The 20,274-nt window shown below is 40.1% G+C and overlaps 2 protein-coding genes across 2 annotated transcripts; one reads left to right on the top strand and one right to left on the bottom strand.

Annotated features, from left to right (window-relative positions):
* Window positions 1–743: 743 nt before the first annotated feature.
* Window positions 744–1,657, bottom strand: LOC123692260 (cuticle protein 7-like). Its single transcript, XM_045636985.1, has 3 exons — window positions 1,645–1,657; window positions 1,229–1,531; window positions 744–1,140 (listed from the first exon to the last, which is right to left on the bottom strand). The coding sequence occupies exons 1-3, from the start codon at window positions 1,654–1,656 to the stop codon at window positions 814–816; spliced, it is 642 nt and encodes a 213-aa protein (XP_045492941.1). The 5' UTR covers window position 1,657; the 3' UTR covers window positions 744–813.
* Window positions 1,658–2,470: 813 nt separating this feature from the next.
* On the top strand, window positions 2,471–3,476 carry LOC123692258 (cuticle protein 7-like). The gene is made up of 3 exons (XM_045636982.1): window positions 2,471–2,535; window positions 2,621–2,947; window positions 3,036–3,476. The coding sequence occupies exons 1-3, from the start codon at window positions 2,524–2,526 to the stop codon at window positions 3,393–3,395; spliced, it is 699 nt and encodes a 232-aa protein (XP_045492938.1). The 5' UTR covers window positions 2,471–2,523; the 3' UTR covers window positions 3,396–3,476.
* Window positions 3,477–20,274: the final 16,798 nt, after the last annotated feature.

The raw sequence follows: 20,274 nt of genomic DNA, 5'->3' as shown, positions 1-20,274 counted from the left end.
CACGTGTAAAGTTTTCTTTGTTAATTTTATTATTTGCTAGAGGAGAACTGAATAAAATTGTTTTCACGTCTGTTCGATCTGTTTTCTTTATTTATGTCTTGGATGCTGTATAACATAACAATGCTAAAAAATAGTTTTAACGTTTTTTTCAAAATGGTAGGTATTTAAAACGATAACATAAAACTGTCAACTTTTAAAAAAATATATCTTGCAATAAAATGTATTCATAAATGTTTCATGTTATCTTTTAAAATAAATCTCCCATCGGCGGATTTATAATTATAAAACAAAAATCATACAATACATAGTGCGACAATATACATACAGTAGGTACATATCTATGACAAAATGCGATGCTGTATTAAAGAAAGCCACAAAACGTGACTTTGTTCTAGTGCGAACTTAAATTATATAAATAAGTTCTTATCGTAGAACTGATGTCTTGCGATTTCCAAATGACACAGTGAATGCTATAAAACTTACTATAATCATTGCAGTAATGGTATGCTTAAAAATTAGCATCATGATTGCTATCCGTAAGTATTATTTTTGAAAAGAGGTTTGCAATTAGGATAATCTTGTCAACATTGAATCAATGCGATTTCTTTCATCTTCTATCTACTTTACTAGCAAAAAGCAGTGCTGTAAGAGGGTTCGCGAAGGTGTCTACTTCAATTGTAAAACTTTGGAGTTTTAGGATAAGGATAAGTGTTATAAAGCTTATAAAATGCATAGTATTCAATTGATAAAATTTATTTGCTAATTAATAAATAACTATATAACAATCATTTGGTGAGCATCACTTGGAATTCTTTAGTGGTAGTATTGGTGAGAGGGAGCGGCGTGCGCGTAGACGGGAGCGCCGTGGGTGTAGACGGGAGCGGCAGCTTGCTTGTAGACAACGGGAGCGACAGCTTGCTTGTACACGACAGGAGCGGCGGTGGGAGCGCTGTTGTGCACGACCGCGTTGAAGCCGTTGTGGTCGTCGGCGGTGTATTCTACGGTCCTGATGGAGCCGTCGGCTTCGTGGAACGAGTAGGAGCCCTTCACAACATCGCCGTCGCGGCTCTCCTGCTGTTGCTTGTCGTCACCGGTGTGAGGGTCGGACACGGCGTAGGAGAAGTCGTATTTGGGGTGAGCCTAGAATGCAGAAAACGCGATAAGATCGTATGATCGATATATTTTTGCACTTGCAAATTGTGTGAATGTGTGTGTATGGGATACTCACGAATTCCTCAGGTTGAGTGAGAACCTTAGCGACGGGGGCGGCGTAGTGCACGGGAGCGGCGTGGTAGGCGACGGGGGCGGGGGCAGCGTGGTACACTTGGGCGGGAGCGGCTTGGTACACGGCAGCGGGCGCGGCGTGGTACACAGCGGGAGTGGCGAGCTTGGCGACGGGAGCGGCGTAGGCCTGGGGCTGGTCGTGGCGGACGATGCTCTGGGAGGAGACAGCCGCAGCAGAAGAGTAGTGCACTGGAGCAGGCACAAGGCCAGCTGAGGCCACGGCCACGAATGCGCAGAGAGCTACCAGCTGAAAGTTACAGAATTAATTATTATGTATTTACATTATCTTAATTCAAAAAGAAATAGTAATAAACAAACTTAAAAGAAATGAAATAAATTAATGTTGTTTGTAAAACATACTTTGGAGAACATGTTGTTTGTATCTGTATAGTTTGCAGAATGTTTTTTCTGCGTTCACGGTTTCATTATATATACGAGTTCCATGTCATATCGTTATCACGAAGCACAACCTTGCCCCGGGCAATCGCAACTAATCTTTGGCACTTACTTACTACTTTCGTTGACATTCTCTCAGATATATTATGGAATCGTAATGATTTATGTGATTGAAACCTTAATTATTATAATTTGCAAGGGTCATTACACATTATTTATATAAAAGCCTGCTTTAATAATATTCAAAATATTGTATCTGTATTAAATTTATTTAAATGAATTTATAAAAGTTATACACATTACCATTTCCTATTTAACTCGTTTGAAGTTTTGTTTGACAAAACCTCTGTTCCAAATTTTATCAAAATCGGTTCAGTGATTCAGGTTTAGGTAGTGAAACATATCTATAAATTGTCATCAGTCAAATTACAAAAATGAAAAAAAGAGTTTCTTTTGATTGATTACTGCTATTTATTATATCATTTATCTTAAAGTGTTTTGGGATGCATTTATTTTAAACATGATACTTTTTAATTATTAACTATTATGTGTGTGATCAATGTTTACATCTATGCAATTTTTTACCATTGCAACTAATTTATTTGACGCCCACTATGACATATTTCAATAGCTCCATGTTGTAATCATTCGTTAAATAAATTAGTGAATGTACCAGTTCGCGAACCTATGGCGACCTAGAGCAAGGTCAGAGCGTTTTAATCTCGTTAGACAACTTCCACTACTTGACATCTGAAGTAATCTCAATCGAATTTTGGACTATAAAACCAGTGCCAAGTGTATCCCATACATCATTCATCAATTGAATAGTTCATCTTTATCAACATGTTTTGCAAAGTAGGATTTTTAAAATATATTCGTCTTTTTAAGTAATTCAATTTGTTAAGAGTGTATTTATATTTGGTTAATTTTTCTGTTACAGGTCGTTGTTCTTTGTGCTTTCGTAGCGGTTTCATCCGCTGGACTTTTACCTGCCCAAGGGCACTACTCTTCTGCAGCGGCCGTCTCCTCCCAGAGCATCGTTCGCCACGACCAGCCCCAGGCCTACGCCGCTCCCGTCGCTAAGCTCGCCGCTCCCGCTGTGTATCACGCCGCCCCCGCCTCCGTGTATCACGCCGCGCCCGCTGCCGTGTACCAAGCCGCTCCCGCCCAAGTATACCACTCTGCCCCCGCCCCCGTCGTCTACCACGCCGCTCCCGTGCACTACGCCGCCCCCGTCGCTAAGGTCGTCGCTCAGCCCGAGGAGTTCGTGAGTATTCCATTCACACACATTCACATAATTTGCAATTGACAAAATATTTCGAACACACGATCTTATCGCATTTTCTATATTGTAGGCGCACCCCAAATACGACTTCTCTTACGCTGTGTCCGACCCCCACACCGGTGACGACAAGCAACAGCAGGAGAGCCGCGATGGCGATGTCGTGAAGGGCTCCTACTCGTTCCACGAAGCTGACGGCTCCATCAGGACCGTGGAGTACACCGCTGACGACCACAACGGCTTCAACGCGGTCGTGCACAACAGTGCTCCCACCGCCGCCCCCGTGGTCTACAAGCAAGCTGTCACCCCCGTCGTCTACAAGCAAGCTGTCGCTCCCGTTGTCTACAAGCAAGCTGTCGCTCCTGTCGTCTACAAGCAAGCGGCCTCTCCCGTCTACGCGCACGCCGCTCCCGCTCATCAATACTACCATTAAATAATTTCCATATGTCTCTGCATTAGCTTATCAAATGATTGTTGGTTATTTATTTATTCAAATATACAATTAAGCACATAATACATCTTTTATTTAAGATGTTTAATATTCTCAATCGATCTGTTCTCTATATATTACTACAATAATGGCCAATTCAGGCCAACTCAGGTATTCGTCGAATAACATATCAAACAACCATTTGAAACATGACATAATATTATCTACATACATATTACATACAATTGTAATATTTTACGAGTGAGTTTTAAATGTAATCGTTTATTGGACGATAAGTTTTAACCAAAGATTGAATAATTTCCCTTCAAAGCATTAAATATTTATTAAGAAAACTAGCTTCCGCCCGCGACTCCGTCCGCGCGGATGTCGGTCTTCGCGTGGATGGTTTATTTCTCCATTTTGAGTAACTCTGACAATGACATCTTATAAATATCTATTGGACCCAAATACGGCTAGGCCTATAATAATACGCAACGTGTGTTCGCGGTTCTACTGAACAACGTCTATGGATAAAACTAAAAAATTAAGATTAATTTTTTTCTGCGTATTTTTCCAGGATAAAAAGTATCCTATTTTACGCCCAGGATAATAAGGTATAATTATACCAAGTTTCATCGAAATCGAACCGTTAGTTTTCACGTGATGCCTTAACATACAGACAGACAGACAGACAGACAGACAGACAGACAGACAGACAGACAGACAGACAGACAAAAATTTTTTTAATTACATATTTGGGTTTGGTATCGATCCAATAACACCCCCTGCTATTTATTTTTTCAATATTTTCAATGTACAGAATTGACCCTTCTACAGATTTATTATATACTAGCTGTGCCCGCGACTTCGTCCGCGTGGAATAGTGACTGCATAGTAGTTACTACTTATCTTAAATTATTGAGTAAACACAGACTACCATAAATAATTAAAAGAACTGTAAGTAAAATTTATTACTAAACTGAGCTAAACAATACAAAAAAAAATGCCTTATTAATTTTCTACGTAAAATTTCTTTTAAATTATGTCTTAATATTTTTAGGCACCAGGGGGGATGGGAGCAAATTTCTTTTCCTTCCTTCCTTGTATGGATGTTTTTAACTATGTATCGTGCAGCAACTGATCAGCTTAATCGATACTCAGTTTTTATCAAATCCAGCACAAAATCCAAATCAGATCTTTCCTGAATCCTGTCTCACGCCTGTAGGTTACCGTTTAGGTCTAAACCGTTTAGACCGTGCAATAAAAATTAAATAAAAAAAAACAGCGCTACGAAGAAAAGTGCATACATAGAAAAAGGAATAAATAATTTCACAAACTTCCCGAAGATTTTTAAAAATAAATACCATTTTATATATTTATAAAAAAAAAACAAAGTCATCGGGGCTGCCATGCCAACATCATCATAATATACCTCATTATCAAAATACATATATGGTACTTAATTTTAAAGATCGTCGGGAAGTTTGTAAAATAATTATTTATTCCTTTCGGTTTCTTATTTTCATGTAATATTTTCAAGTGAGCGAGACCTACCTCTACCTCCATATTACATTCCTACATCATATTGATATCTATAAGTTTGTTGCTCCTTGACATCTTTTAAGTTGGGCCGTAACCGTGCACAAATTGTAATGGACCACAGTGGCAAAAGAAGTGGTATACTTAGGAAAAAATATTGCCAAGGGCCAGGCCTATGTAGCTTTGAGTAGAGTTCAAAATTTCCAGGGTGTGGCTATCCTCTCGCTCCCATATCTCTTCTTTCACAGACTTTCAACCCTTCCCTTTCCATCCCTAGTAAATGGCAGAACCGATTTTGATGTAAACCATATCTAATTGTACCTATATGTACACGTCATATCCTGTAGTTTGATGCTCCATTTGGTTTATTTATCCCCACTGTCACCCCTAAAAAGCCCTAAATGTAATAAACGGATGAACCGATTTCGATAAAATATGACTAATTGTAATTCACACGTTGCCCTTTCATATTTTGATATGCCGCTTGAGTATATTATTTGACCACATTATTCATTCCCACTTTTACCGCTGTAATCTAATAAATGGATAAACCGAATTGGATAAAAATATAACTAAGTGTATTTCACCCGTTATGCACCTTTATTTGATATGTCACTTGGGTATATTTGACAACATTCGTTTTTTTTTCATTCCCACTTTTCCCATAAAAAGGTATAATAAATGGATGAACCGATTTTGATAAAACATGTCTAATTAAACTTTACACGTCATGCCCTTTCGTATGATATGTCACTTGAGTATATTTTTGACAAATTCATTTTTTTATTACCACTTTTATACCTATATTAAATAAATGGATGAACCGATTTGTTACTGATAGGTCGTTCACTTTCATTTAATATATCACTTAGGTACTTATATTTGACAACTTTCGTTTTTTTCATTCCCACATTTACCCCTATAATAATATACCTAGGTATAATAAATGGATGAACCGATTTTGATACACTTTATCTAAGAACCAGCGTCGGAAAATATGCTGCCTAACTAAAAAAACCGCATCTAATTCGGATTACCTGTTAGCGAGCTACGGTGGCACAAACAGACACACACACACACAGACACACATAGCGGTCAAACACTTATCACCCATCTTTTTGCGTCGGGGGTTAAAAATATAATACGACATAATTTAAAGGACATTTTATGTATAAAATTTACCTAGAAGTAAGAATAATTCTAATTTGACCATTAGAACTTTTTTAACTACAGTTTTGGGTTTGGGATCGATTTAATAATAGCACCTGCTAATTTTTTTTTATATATTTTGATTGTACAGACACGACTTTTCTAGAAGTTTATTATATGTATTGATGATGTATAGATAGACATTATGGTATATTCTAAAATAATTTACGCTTGACGTGTATTATATTGTTTATAAGGTAAATTCCGCTATTAGATTGTTTTGTATTGATGTCAAATGTGTGTCAAATACTTAATTGCAGAACATAATTATTATTACTTACTTGTTTTGTTTAATTTTTTATATTTGTAATCTATTCAAATTTGTTTCAGTTTATCACCTTCTATGAATATCCGTTTATAATGTCAGTCGACGGAAATTAAGAAACTCAATACAATATTTCGAAATACAGTAAATTCCAGTAAATTCCATATAAACTAATGGTTTTTTTATAGACTAGATTGAAATTTAGTTAATCTAATAAATATTTTAAATCGAGATACTTCTACATGTATCAAATCCTACCTACCTACCATCCTATCCTATCCTAACCTACTAATATTATAAACTAGCTTACCGCCCGCGGCTTCGCCCGTTTTGTCTAAAACCTAATGAATTATATTATACTAAAACCTTCCTCTTGAATCACTCTATCTATTAAAAAAAAACCGCATCAAAATCCATGAAATAGGGACAGAGAAAGCGACTTTGTTTTATACTATGTAGTGATGATGCGAAAGTTTGTGAGGATGGATGTATTTGTATGTATTTATGTTTGTTAATCTATATTCTAAGATTGAATTAAGATGGATACAATAAATCAGTTTTAGTATGTTTGTTCGTCTCTTAAAAATATATTGGACTTTACAGTACCGAGTTAAGTTTTGTAAGTTTGTAGGTTGCGAGCAAGTACATATATTATTGTACATAAATATCCTACACAAATCCTATACAAATTGTAAAATGATAATAATTAATGTTCTGTACTAACATAGTAATTTAGAAATTACTAACAAGTTTGACCTATTATGATGTTCATAAATGAATTTGAATTTGTGTTTGTGTTTATGTTTATGTTTGTGTTTGTGTGTTAATTACATGTCCCGCAGCCGGAGGCCCCAAAAGAAAACTCAGATGTACTTAGAAACTACATTTAATGTCTAAAGTGAGACTTTACACCCATGTCTGCACGATGCAAACCGGAGTTAAAGAATGAATTTATACATTTTAATAATTATAAAGACGTAAGCTTGGATGCTAACTAAGGGAAATCGCACCCACATTCTATTCCCGTGCGAACGGCGTATTCAGCAAGTTTGTATGAAGGCAGGGCCGTAACTTGTTTGTTTGAGTTTGAGTTTGTGTTTGTTATTGTTGTTGTTCGTGTTCGTGTTCGTGTTCGTGCTCGTGTTCGTTGTGTTTGTTTGTGTTTGTTTGAGTTTGTGTTTGAGTTCATGTTCATGTTCGTGTTCGTGTTCGTGTTCGTGTTCGTGTTCATGTTCGTTTTCGTGTTCGTGTTCGTGTTCGTGTTCGTGTTCGTGTTCGTGTTCGTGTTCGTGTTCGTGTTCGTGTTCGTGTTCGTGTTCGTGTTCGTGTTCGTGTTCGTGTTCGTGTTCGTGTTCGTGTTCGTGTTCGTGTTCGTTGTGTTTGTTTGTGTTTGTTCGTGTTCGTGTTAATGTTCGTATTCGTGTTCGTGTTAGTGTTCGTGTTCGTGTTCGTTGTATTTGTTTGTGTTTGTGTTTGTTTGAGTTTGTGTCTGAGTTTGAGTTTGAGTTTGTGTTTGTGTTTGTATTTGAGTTTAAGTTTGAGTTTGAGTTTGAGTTTGTGTTCGCGTTCGTGTTCGTGTTCGTGTTCGTGTTCGTGTTCGTGTTCGTGTTCGTGTTCGTGTTCGTGTTCGTGTTCTTGTTAATGTTCGTGTTCGTGTTCGTGTTCGTGTTCGTGTTCGTGTTCGTGTTCGTGTTCGTGTTCGTGTTCGTTGTGTTTGTTTGTGTTTGTTCGTGTTCGTGTTAATGTTCGTATTCGTGTTCGTGTTAGTGTTCGTGTTCGTGTTCGTTGTATTTGTTTGTGTTTGTGTTTGTTTGAGTTTGTGTCTGAGTTTGAGTTTGAGTTTGTGTTTGTGTTCACGTTCGTGTTCATATTCGTATTCGTGTTCGTGTTCGTGTTCGTGTTCGTGTTCGTGTTCGTGTTCGTGTTCGTGTTCGTGTTCGTGTTCGTGTTCGTGTTCGTGTTCGTGTTCGTGTTAATGTTCGTGTTCGTGTTCGTGTTCGTGTTCGTGTTCGTGTTCGTGTTCGTGTTCGTGTTCGTGTTCGTGTTCGTGTTCGTGTTCATGTTCGTGTTCGTGTTCATGTTCGTGCTCGTGTTCGTTGTGTTTGTATGTGTTTGTGTTTGTTTGAGTTCGTGTTCGTGTTCGTGTTCGTGTTCGTGTTCGTGTTCTTGTTCGTGTTCGTGTTCGTGTTCGTGTTCGTGTTCGTGTTCGTGTTCGTGTTCGTGTTCGTGTTCGTGTTCGTGTTCTTGTTCGTGTTCGTGTTCGTGTTCGTGTTCGTGTTCGTGTTCGTGTTCGTGTTCGTGTTCGTGTTCGTGTTCGTGTTCGTGTTCGTGTTCGTGTTCGTGTTCGTGTTCGTGTTCGTGTTCGTGTTCGTGTTCGTGTTCGTGTTCGTTATCGTGTTCGTGTTCGTGTTCGTGTTCGTGTTCGTGTTCGTGTTCGTGTTCGTGTTCGTGTTCGTGTTCGTGTTCGTGTTCGTGTTCGTGTTCGTGTTCGTGTTCGTGTTCGTGTTCGTGTTCGTGTTCGTGTTCGTGTTCGTGTTCGTGTTCGTGTTCGTGTTCGTGTTCGTGTTCGTGTTCGTGTTCGTGTTCGTGTTCGTGTTCGTGTTCGTGTTCGTGTTCGTGTTCGTGTTCGTGTTCGTGTTCGTGTTCGTGTTCGTGTTCGTGTTCGTGTTCGTGTTCGTGTTCGTGTTCGTGTTCGTGTTCGTGTTCGTTATCGTGTTCGTGTTCGTGTTCGTGTTCGTGTTCGTGTTCGTGTTCGTGTTCGTGTTCGTGTTCGTGTTCGTGTTCGTGTTCGTGTTCGTGTTCGTGTTCGTGTTCGTGTTCGTGTTCGTGTTCGTGTTCGTGTTCGTGTTCGTGTTAATGTTCGTGTTCGTGTTCGTGTTCGTGTTCGTGTTCGTGTTCGTGTTCGTGTTCGTGTTCGTGTTCGTGTTCGTGTTCGTGTTCGTGTTCGTGTTCGAATTTGTGTTTTTGTTTGTGTTCGTGTTTGAGTTCGAGTTTGAATTTGAATTTGAATTTGAATTTATGTTCGTGTTCGTGTTCGTGTTCGTATTCGAGTTCGTGTTCGTGTTCGTGTTCGTGTTCGTGTTCGTTTGTGTTTGTGTTTGTTTGAGTTCGTGTTCGTGTTCGTGTTCGTGTTCGTGTTCGTGTTCTTGTTCGTGTTCCTGTTCGTGTTCGTGTTCGTGTTCGCGTTCGTGTTCGTGTTCGTGTTCGTGTTTGTGTTCGTGTTCGTGTTCGTGTTCGTGTTCGTGTTCGTGTTCGTGTTCGTGTTCGTGTTCGTGTTCGTGTTCGTGTTCGTGTTCGTGTTCGTGTTCGTGTTCGTGTTCGTGTTCGTGTTCGTGTTCGTGTTCGTGTTCGTGTTCGTGTTCGTGTTCGTGTTCGTGTTCGTGTTCGTGTTCGTGTTCGTGTTCGTGTTCGTGTTCGTGTTCGTGTTCGTGTTCGTGTTCGTGTTCGTGTTCGTGTTCGTGTTCGTGTTCGTGTTCGTTCTCGTGTTCGTTGTGTTTGTTTGAGTTTGTGTTCGTGTTCGTGTTCGTGTTCATGTTCGTGTTCGTGCTCGTGTTCGTTGTGTTTGTTTGTGTTTGAGTTCATGTTCGTGTTCGTGTTCGTGTTCGTGTTAATGTTCGTGTTCGTGTTCGTGTTCGTGTTCGTGTTCGTGTTTGTTTGAGTTCGAGTTTGAATTTGAATTTGAATTTGAATTAATGTTCGTGTTCGTGTTCGTGTTCGTGTTCGTGTTCGTGTTCGTGTTCGTGTTCGTGTTCGTGTTCGTGTTCGTGTTCGTGTTCGTTCAAATTCAAATTCAAATTCAAATTCAAATTTAAATTCAAATTCAAATTCAAATTCAAATTCAAATTCAAATTCAAATTCAAATTTAAATTCAAATTCGTGTTCGAGTTCGAGTTTGAATTTGAATTTGAATTTGAATTTGAATTTGAATTTATGTTCGTGTTCGAGTTCGTGTTCGTGTTCGTGTTCGTGTTCGTGTTCGTGTTCGTGTTCGTGTTCGTGTTCGTGTTCGTGTTCGTGTTCGTGTTCGTGTTCGTGTTCGTGTTCGTGTTCGAAATTCAAATTCAAATTCAAATTCAAATTTAAATTTAAATTTAAATTCAAACTCGTGTTCGAGTTCGAGTTTGAAATTGAATTTGAATTTGAATTTATGTTCGTGTTCGTGTTTGTGTTCGTGTTCGTGTTCGTGTTCGTGTTCGTGTTCGTGTTCGTGTTCGTGTTCGTGTTCGTGTTCGTGTTCGTGTTCGTGTTCGTGTTCGTGTTCGTGTTCGTGTTCGTGTTCGTGTTCGTGTTCGTGTTCGTGTTCGTGTTCGTGTTCGTGTTCGTGTTCGTGTTCGTGTTCGTGTTCGTGTTCGTGTTCGTGTTCGTGTTCGTGTTCGTGTTCGTGTTCGTGTTCGTGTTCGTTATCGTGTTCGTGTTCGTGTTCGTGTTCGTGTTCGTGTTCGTGTTCGTGTTCGTGTTCGTGTTCGTGTTCGTGTTCGTGTTCGTGTTCGTGTTCGTGTTCGTGTTCGTGTTCGTGTTCGTGTTCGTGTTCGTGTTCGTGTTCGTGTTCGTGTTCGTGTTCGTGTTCGTGTTCGTGTTCGTGTTCGTGTTCGTGTTCGTGTTCGTGTTCGTGTTCGAATTTGTGTTTGTGTTTGTGTTTGAGTTCGAGTTTGAATTTGAATCTGAATTTGAATTTATGTTCGTGTTCGAGTTCGTGTTCGTGTTCGTGTTCGAGTTCGTGTTCTTGTTCGTGTTCGTGTTCGTGTTCGTGTTCGTGTTCGTGTTCGTGTTCGTGTTCGTGTTCGTGTTCGTGTTCGTGTTCGTGTTCGTGTTCGTGTTCGTGTTCGTGTTCGTGTTCGTGTTCGTGTTCGTGTTCGTGTTCGTGTTCGTCTTCGTGTTCGAATTTGTGTTTTTGTTTGTGTTTGTGTTTGTGTTTGAGTTCGAGTTTGAATTTGAATCTGAATTTGAATTTATGTTCGTGTTCGAGTTCGTGTTCGTGTTCTTGTTCTTGTTCGTGTTCGTGTTCGTGTTCGTGTTCGTGTTCGTGTTCGTGTTCGTGTTCGAATTTGTGTTTTTGTTTGTGTCTGTGTTTGTGTTTGAGTTCGAGTTTGAATTTGAATCTGAATTTGAATTTATGTTCGTGTTCGAGTTCGTGTTCGTGTTCGTGTTCGAGTTCGTGTTCTTGTTCGTGTTCGTGTTCGTGTTCGTGTTCGTGTTCGTGTTCGTGTTCGTGTTCGTGTTCGTGTTCATGTTCGTGTTCGTGTTCGTGTTCGTGTTCGTGTTCGTGTTCGTGTTCGTGTTCGTGTTCGTGTTCGTGTTCGTGTTCGTGTTCGAATTTGTGTTTTTGTTTGTGTTTGTGTTTGTGTTTGAGTTCGAGTTCGAATTTGAATCTAAATTTGAATTTATGTTCGTGTTCGAGTTCGTGTTCGTGTTCTTGTTCTTGTTCGTGTTCGTGTTCGTGTTCGTGTTCGTGTTCGTGTTCGTGTTCGTGTTCGTGTTCGTGTTCGTGTTCGTGTTCCTGTTCGTGTTCGTGTTCGAATTTGTGTTTTTGTTTGTGTTAAATTTAAATTTAAATTTAAATTCAAATTCGTGTTCGAGTTCGAGTTTGAAATTGAATTTGAATTTGAATTTATGTTCGTGTTTGTGTTCGTGTTCGTGTTCGTGTTCGTGTTCGTGTTCGTGTTCGAAATTCAAATTCAAATTCAAATTCAAATTTAAATTTAAATTTAAATTTAAATTCAAACTCGTGTTCGAGTTCGAGTTTGAAATTGAATTTGAATTTGAATTTATGTTCGTGTTCGTGTTCGTGTTTGTGTTCGTGTTCGTGTTCGTGTTCGTGTTCGTGTTCGTGTTCGTGTTCGTGTTCGTGTTCGTGTTCGTGTTCGTGTTCGTGTTCGTGTTCGTGTTCGTGTTCGTGTTCGTGTTCGTGTTCGTGTTCGTGTTCGTGTTCGTGTTCGTGTTCGTGTTCGTGTTCGTGTTCGTGTTCGTGTTCGTGTTCGTGTTCGTGTTCGTGTTCGTGTTCGTGTTCGTGTTCGTGTTCGTGTTCGTGTTCGTGTTCGTGTTCGTGTTCGTGTTCGTGTTCGTGTTCGTGTTCGTGTTCGTGTTCGTGTTCGTGTTCGTGTTCGTGTTCGTGTTCGTGTTCGTGTTCGTGTTCGAATTTGTGTTTTTGTTTGTGTTTGTGTTTGTGTTTGAGTTCGAGTTTGAATTTGAATCTGAATTTGAATTTATGTTCGTGTTCGAGTTCGTGTTCGTGTTCTTGTTCTTGTTCGTGTTCGTGTTCGTGTTCGTGTTCGTGTTCGTGTTCGTGTTCGAATTTGTGTTTTTGTTTGTGTTTGTGTTTGTGTTTGAGTTCGAGTTTGAATTTGAATCTGAATTTGAATTTATGTTCGTGTTCGAGTTCGTGTTCGTGTTCGTGTTCGAGTTCGTGTTCTTGTTCGTGTTCGTGTTCGTGTTCGTGTTCGTGTTCGTGTTCGTGTTCGTGTTCGTGTTCGTGTTCGTGTTCGTGTTCGTGTTCGTGTTCGTGTTCGTGTTCGTGTTCGTGTTCGTGTTCGTGTTCGTGTTCGTGTTCGTGTTAAAGGATTTCACTGATTTATGCACGGCAATGAGTACACCACCACCCTCTTTATCCCTAATTAATGAGTTAGACTGTCTATCCCTTCTGTAAATTTCATAACGATTATCAAGTATTTCTCCATCAAATATGATGACACGAACAACGAACACGAACAACGAACACGAACAACGAACACGAACAACGAACAACGAACACGAACAACGAACACGAACAACGAACATGAACAACGAACACGAACAACGAACACGAACAACGAACACGAACAACGAACACGAACAACGAACACGAACAACGAACACGAACAACGAACACGAACAACGAACACGAACAATGAACACGAACAACGAACACGAACAACGAACACGAACAACGAACACGAACAACGAACACGAACAACGAACACGAACAACAAACACGAACACGAACACGAACAACGAACACGAACAACAAACACGAACAACGAACACGAACAACGAACACGAACAACGAACACGAACAACGAACACGAACAACGAACACGAACAACGAACACGAACAACGAACACGAACAACGAACACGAACAACGAACACGAACAACGAACACGAACAACGAACACGAACAACGAACACGAACAACGAACACGAACAACGAACACGAACAACGAACACGAACAACGAACACGAACAACGAACACGAACAACGAACACGAACAACGAACACGAACAACGAACACGAACAACGAACACGAACAACGAACACGAACAACGAACACGAACAACGAACACGAACAACGAACACGAACAACGAACACGAACTGAAACTTACGGCTGAACTTACGTTGAATATTTTCAATACGTTGAGAATGCACTGAGTAGAGGGGATTCCAAACCACACTGGCGTATTCTAGTTGGGATCGTACTAATGAGTTAAAAAGACACAGTTTAGTTTGTACACTAAATGATTTGGTATTCCTTTTTAAAAAGCCTAACATTTGTGATGATTTTTTTACAACTGTATTAATATGAGAACAAAATTTTAATTCACTATCAATTATTACCCCTAAGTCACGGATTTCATTACATTCACACACAATATCTTTATTTATAGTATAAACTGCTGATGTAGGTATGTTCTTCTGGGTTAACTTAATTAAAAAACATTTCTCAGCATTCAGTACCATATTATTGTCCATGCACCACTCTACAATTCTGTCCAAATCATCAACAAGACGTCCTGTTGAGAACGGATCGTTTTAAATATCTTGAGGTCATCGGCTGAACAATATCGGTCCCAAATGGGAACCCTGGGGAACTCCTGAGGTTGAGGTATAAGGATTAGACTCATATCCTTTTACAGTAACGATCTGCATTCTATTTTTTAGGTAAGAGCCAAACCAACATAACAGAGAACCATATATTCCATATGATTCAAGTTTGAGCAAAAGGAGGTCATGGCTAACTCTATCGAATGCATTCGAAAAGTCAGTGTAAACACTGTGGACCTCATTACCTTTATCTACCTCTCTAGATATATGTGATATATAGTCAACCAGATTGGTCTCCACAGATCGTCCCTTAAGGAACCCATGTTGGTTTGAGTTAATGAAGCAGGACGTGTGACTGGTAATTATAGGACATAAGAGAGACTCAAACAACTTGGCTAAGCAAGATAAAATAGAGATCGGTCGATAATTTCGCACATTGTCAGTGTCGCCTTTCTTATAGACAGGCACAATTCTGGCCTTCTTCCACTCAGAAGGGAATGTTCCACTGTCTAACGAACGATGAATAATCTTACTAACAGGTAAGGCAATTACGACATAACAACGTTTGAAAAATAGGGGTGGAATACCATCCGGTCCGCCGCCTTTGAATGCGTCTAAGTGTTTCAATTTTTTAGTGACCTCATTTTCAGTAAATTGTAACTTGCATAAAGTAGGAATATTACAGCTAGAAACAGGTAATACTAGATTCGTAGGAGAGTAATTGGTAAAAATTGAGGAAAATTTCTCCGCGAATAGATTTGAAATATCAGGCCCCCTTTTCGCAATTTGATCATCTAGGTACATACAAGAAGGAATATTAGATACATTTTTGCGCTTAGAATTTATAAACTTCCAGAAATGTTTAGGGTTAGATTGAATATTTTCCTCAAGATTACGTTTATATTTACTCAGACAAACATCGTGTAATTTGTGAGCACGGTCTCTTACAATATCAAATTCTAGTTTGTCTCGGGGATTATTAAACTTTATGAACTTCAAGCGCAATTTGTGTTTTTCTTTCAATAGCCTAATAAGTGTATGACTGTACCATGGTGGATATTTACTTTTAACAGACCAACGTTTCGGAACAAATTTATTTATGACATCATACAATACATCATAGAATCTCTCAACCATTGCATCAACATTTATACAATTATTAAAAACATCAGCCCAGTTAATCAACTTTAGATGATTTATTATTCCCGAATAGTCAGCTTTGTAAAAATTTAAATGTGACTGACTACGAGCAAGGAGGTTTTTATATCTAGAAAGTGACAACGTGATAACTAATTGAGGATGGAATGGATCGAGCTTACTGAGAATATCAGTAGGCTGTGATACGTGAGCATTCGCTATGTTTGTTATAACAAGATCCAAAATCTTGCCATCTTTATTGGGAATTGTATTGAGCTGATTAAAATTATTTACAGACATAAAATAAATTAAACAATAACCCAAGGCATTTTGATAGTCAGAAGGGGTTGGAAAATAATTATCACCCTGTACAGTCCACTTAACAAATCCCATGTTAAAATCACCAATAATAATTATATCATCAAAATTATCAGATACCAAGTTATTTATATTATCCAAATAATTACTTAAGGTAAGTAAATTTACAGGTGGTGGCAGATACACCGCACAAATTGCAACTTTTAGACATGATCTAATGTTATCATTACTACTTACTTCTACAACCACCCATAAATCTTCAGCAGTACTAGTTTTAGATTCCCATTTAGAAACACATTCCCATTTAGAACAACGTTGTTCATGTTCGTTGTTCGTTGTTCGTTGTTCGTGTTCGTTGTTCGTGTTCGTTGTTCGTGTTCATTGTTCGTGTTCGTTGTTCGTGTTCGTTGTTCATGTTCGTTGTTCATGTTCGTTGTTCGTGTGTTCGTGTTCGTGTTCGTGTTCGTGTTCGTGTTCGTGTTCGTGTACGTGTTCGAGTTCGTGTTCGTGTTCGTGTTCGTGTTCGTGGTCGTTGTTCGTGTTCGTTGTTCGTGTTCGTTGTTCGTGTTCGTTGTTCGTGTTCGTTGTTCGTGTTCGTTGTTCGTGTTCGTTGTTCGTGTTCGATGTTCGTTTTCGTTGTTCGTGTTCGTTGTTCGTGTTCGTTGTTCGTGTTCGTTGTTCGTGTTCGTTGTTCGTGTTCGTTGTTCGTGTTCGTTGTTCGTTGTTCGTTGTTCGTGTTCGTTGTTCGTGTTCGTTGTTCGTGTTCGTTGTTCGTGTTCGTTGTTCGTGTTCGTTGTTCGTGTTCGTTGTTCGTGTTCGTTGTTCGTGTTCGTTGTTCGTGTTCGTTGTTCGTGTTCGTTGTTCGTGTTCGTTGTTCGTGTTCGTTGTTCGTGTTCGTGTTCGTGTTCGTGTTCGTGTTCGTGTTCGTTGTTCGTGTTCGTTGTTCGTGTTCGTTGTTCGTGTTCGTTGTTCGTGTTCGTTGTTCGTGTTCGTTGTTCGTGTTCGTGTTCATGTTCGTGTTCGTGTTCGTTGTTCGTGTTCGTTGTTCGTGTTCGTTGTTCGTGTTCGTTGTTCGTGTTCGTTGTTCGTGTTCGTTGTTCGTGTTCGTTGTTCGTGTGTTCGTGTTCGTGTTCGTGTTCGTGTTCGTGTTCGTGTTCGTGTTCGTGTTCGTGTTCGTGTTCGTGTTCGTGTTCGTGTTCGTGTTCGTGTTCGTGTTCGTGTTCGTTGTTTGTTGTTCGTGTTCGTTGTTCGTGTTCGTTGTTCGTGTTCGTTGTTCGTGTTCGTTGTTCATTGTTCGTGTTCGTTGTTCGTTGTTCGTGTTCGTTGTTCGTTGTTCGTTGTTCGTTGTTCGTTGTTCGTTGTTCGTGTTCGTTGTTCGTTGTTCGTGTTCGTTGTTCGTGTTCGTTGTTCGTGTTCGTTGTTCGTTGTTCGTGTTCGTTGTTCGTGTTCGTTGTTCGTGTTCGTTGTTCGTGTTCGTTGTTCGTGTTCGTTGTTCGTGTTCGTTGTTCGTTGTTCGTGTTCGTTGTTCGTTGTTCGTGTTCGTTGTTCGTGTTCGTTGTTCGTGTTCGTTGTTCGTGTTCGTGTGTTCGTGTTCGTGTTCGTGTTCGTGTTCGTGTTCGTGTTCGTGTTCGTGTTCGTGGTCGTTGTTCGTGTTCGTTGTTCGTGTTCGTTGTTCGTGTTCGTTGTTCGTGTTCGTTGTTCGTGTTCGTTGTTCGTGTTCGTTGTTCGTGTTCGTTGTTCGTGTTCGTTGTTCGTGTTCGTTGTTCGTTGTTCGTTGTTCGTGTTCGTTGTTCGTGTTCGTTGTTCGTGTTCGTTGTTCGTGTTCGTTGTTCGTGTTCGTTGTTCGTGTTCGTTGTTCGTGTTCGTTGTTCGTGTTCGTTGTTCGTGTTCGTTGTTCGTGTTCGTTGTTCGTGTTCGTGTTCGTGTTCGTGTTCGTGTTCGTGTTCGTGTTCGTGTTCGTTGTTCGTGTTCGTTGTTCGTGTTCGTTGTTCGTGTTCGTTGTTCGTGTTCATTGTTCGTGTTCGTTGTTCGTGTTCGTGTTCGTGTTCGTGTTCGTGTTCGTGTTCGTTGTTCGTGTTCGTTGTTCGTGTTCGTTGTTCGTGTTCGTTGTTCGTGTTCGTTGTTCGTGTTCGTTGTTCGTGTTCGTTGTTCGTGTTCGTTGTTCATGTTCGTTGTTCGTGTGTTCGTGTTCGTGTTCGTGTTCGTGTTCGTGTTCGTGTTCGTGTTCGTGTTCGTGTTCGTGTTCGTGTTCGTGTTCGTGTTCGTTGTTTGTTGTTCGTGTTCGTTGTTCGTGTTCGTTGTTCGTGTTCGTTGTTCGTGTTCGTTGTTCGTGTTCGTTGTTCGTTGTTCGTGTTCGTTGTTCGTGTTCGTTGTTCGTGTTCGTTGTTCGTTGTTCGTGTTCGTTGTTCGTGTTCGTTGTTCGTGTTCGTTGTTCGTGTTCGTTGTTCGTGTTCGTGTTCGTTGTTCGTGTTCGTTGTTCGTGTTCGTTGTTCGTGTTCGTTGTTCGTGTTCGTTGTTCGTGTTCGTTGTTCGTGTTCGTTGTTCGTTGTTCGTGTTCGTTGTTCGTTGTTCGTGTTCGTTGTTCGTGTTCGTTGTTCGTGTTCGTTGTTCGTGTTCGTGTGTTCGTGTTCGTGTTCGTGTTCGTGTTCGTGTTCGTGTTCGTGTACGTGTTCGTTGTTCGTTGTTCGTGTTCGTTGTTCGTTGTTCGTTGTTCGTGTTCGTTGTTCGTGTTCGTTGTTCGTGTTCGTTGTTCGTGTTCGTTGTTCGTGTTCGTTGTTCGTGTTCGTTGTTCGTGTTCGTTGTTCGTGTTCGTTGTTCGTGTTCGTTGTTCGTGTTCGTTGTTCGTGTTCGTGTTCGTGTTCGTGTTCGGGTTCGTGTTCGTGTTCGTGTTCGTGTTCGTGTTCGGGTTCGTGTTCGTGTTCGTGTTCGTGTTCGTGTTCGTGTTCGTGTTCGTGTTCGTGTTCGTGTTCGTGTTCGTTGTTCGTGTTCGTGTTCGTGTTCGTGTTCGTGTTCGTGTTCGTGTTCGTGTTCGTGTTCGTGTTCGTGTTCGTGTTCGTGTTCGTGTTCGTGTTCGTGTTCGTGTTTGATGTTCGTGTTCGTTGTTCGTGTTCGTGTTCGTTGTTCGTGTTCGTTGTTCGTGTTGGTTGTTCGTGTTCGTTGTTCGTTGTTCGTGTTCGTTGTTCGTTGTTCGTTGTTCGTGTTCGTTGTTCGTGTTCGTTGTTCGTGTTCGTTGTTCGTGTTTGTTGTTCGTGTTCGTTGTTCGTGTTCGTTGTTCGTGTTCGTTGTTCGTGTTCGTAGTTCGTGTTCGTTGTTCGTGTTCGTTGTTCGTGTTCGTTGTTCGTTGTTCGTTGTTCGTTGTTCGTGTTCGTGTTCGTTGTTCGTGTTCGTTGTTCGTGTTGGTTGTTCGTGTTCGTTGTTCGTGTTCGTGTTCGTTGTTCGTGTTCGTTGTTCGTGTTGGTTGTTCGTGTTCGTTGTTCGTTGTTCGTGTTCGTTGTTCGTTGTTCGTTGTTCGTGTTCGTTGTTCGTGTTCGTTGTTCGTGTTCGTTGTTCGTGTTCGTTGTTCGTGTTTGTTGTTCGTGTTCGTTGTTCGTGTTCGTTGTTCGTGTTCGTTGTTCGTTGTTCGTGTTCGTTGTTCGTGTTCGTTGTTCGTGTTCGTTGTTCGTGTTCGTTGTTCGTTGTTCGTTGTTCGTTGTTCGTGTTCGTGTTCGTTGTTCGTGTTCGTTGTTCGTGTTGGTTGTTCGTGTTCGTTGTTCGTTGTTCGTGTTCGTTGTTCGTGTTCGTTGTTCGTGTTCGTTGTTCGTGTTCGTTGTTCGTGTTCGTTGTTCGTGTTTGTTGTTCGTGTTCGTGTTCGTGTTCGTGTTCGTGTTCGTGTTCGTTGTTCGTGTTTGATGTATAATTCCACATAGCAGCTCTATATAATTCCACACAGAGAGAACACGTGCAGTAACCACCAATATTTAAAGACAACTGACGGATTTTTGAGTTTTTTGACTGACAGGCTACCGTCACCTACCACCCGATTTGTTTTTGATTGTGTATGACCATGAATTGACTTCTATTTCTTTTGAACAAGGTGTAAAATGCAAGTTCGTTGTTTAGGGCTCTTATGATTCAATGATTCGAGTGTCTTCGGAAATACGACAATTAGCGAAGATTTGCATGTGCATTATTAATTTTGGATTACTGTAATATATTTTTTATAATAAGGACACCAGACGACTGAATTGTATTCAAGGTTAGACCTTACGAGAGAATTATAAAGTATTTTCATAGCGAGAGTAGATTTAAAATCCTGTGTATTACGAAAAATAAAACCTAGCATTTTAAAACTTTTGCGAACCACCAGGTGTGAACACTATATGTGTATCAAACCTGCATTCCTCATCCAATGTAATACCTAAGTCTTTTAGATTGTACTTTTGATTAATAGCAATATCATCAATTTTATAAGTAGTTTTGAATTTAACATGTTTTCTGGAAAGTTTTATAAAACTACATTTACTTCCATTCAGTTGCATTAGGTTATTCTTACACCAGAGAGATACTCGATTTATATCATCCTGCAGTTTTTGTTGGTCTTGAGAGCAATTTACCGATCTGAAAAGTTTTAAGTCGTC

Source organism: Colias croceus, chromosome 6, assembly GCF_905220415.1.
Source record: "Colias croceus chromosome 6, ilColCroc2.1".
Lineage (NCBI taxonomy): Eukaryota > Metazoa > Arthropoda > Insecta > Lepidoptera > Pieridae > Colias > Colias croceus.
This window is presented reverse-complemented; position numbering and strand designations above follow the sequence as displayed.

What these genes read in the sequence shown, in the direction of transcription:
- LOC123692260 (XM_045636985.1), bottom strand. An exon ending in TCACTCAACCTGAGGAATTC is followed by an intron (nt 1,141 to 1,228) that starts GTGAGTATCCCA and finishes TCTGCATTCTAG; the next exon opens with GCTCACCCCAAATACGACTT.
- LOC123692258 (XM_045636982.1), top strand. An exon ending in TCGCTCAGCCCGAGGAGTTC is followed by an intron (nt 2,948 to 3,035) that starts GTGAGTATTCCA and finishes TCTATATTGTAG; the next exon opens with GCGCACCCCAAATACGACTT.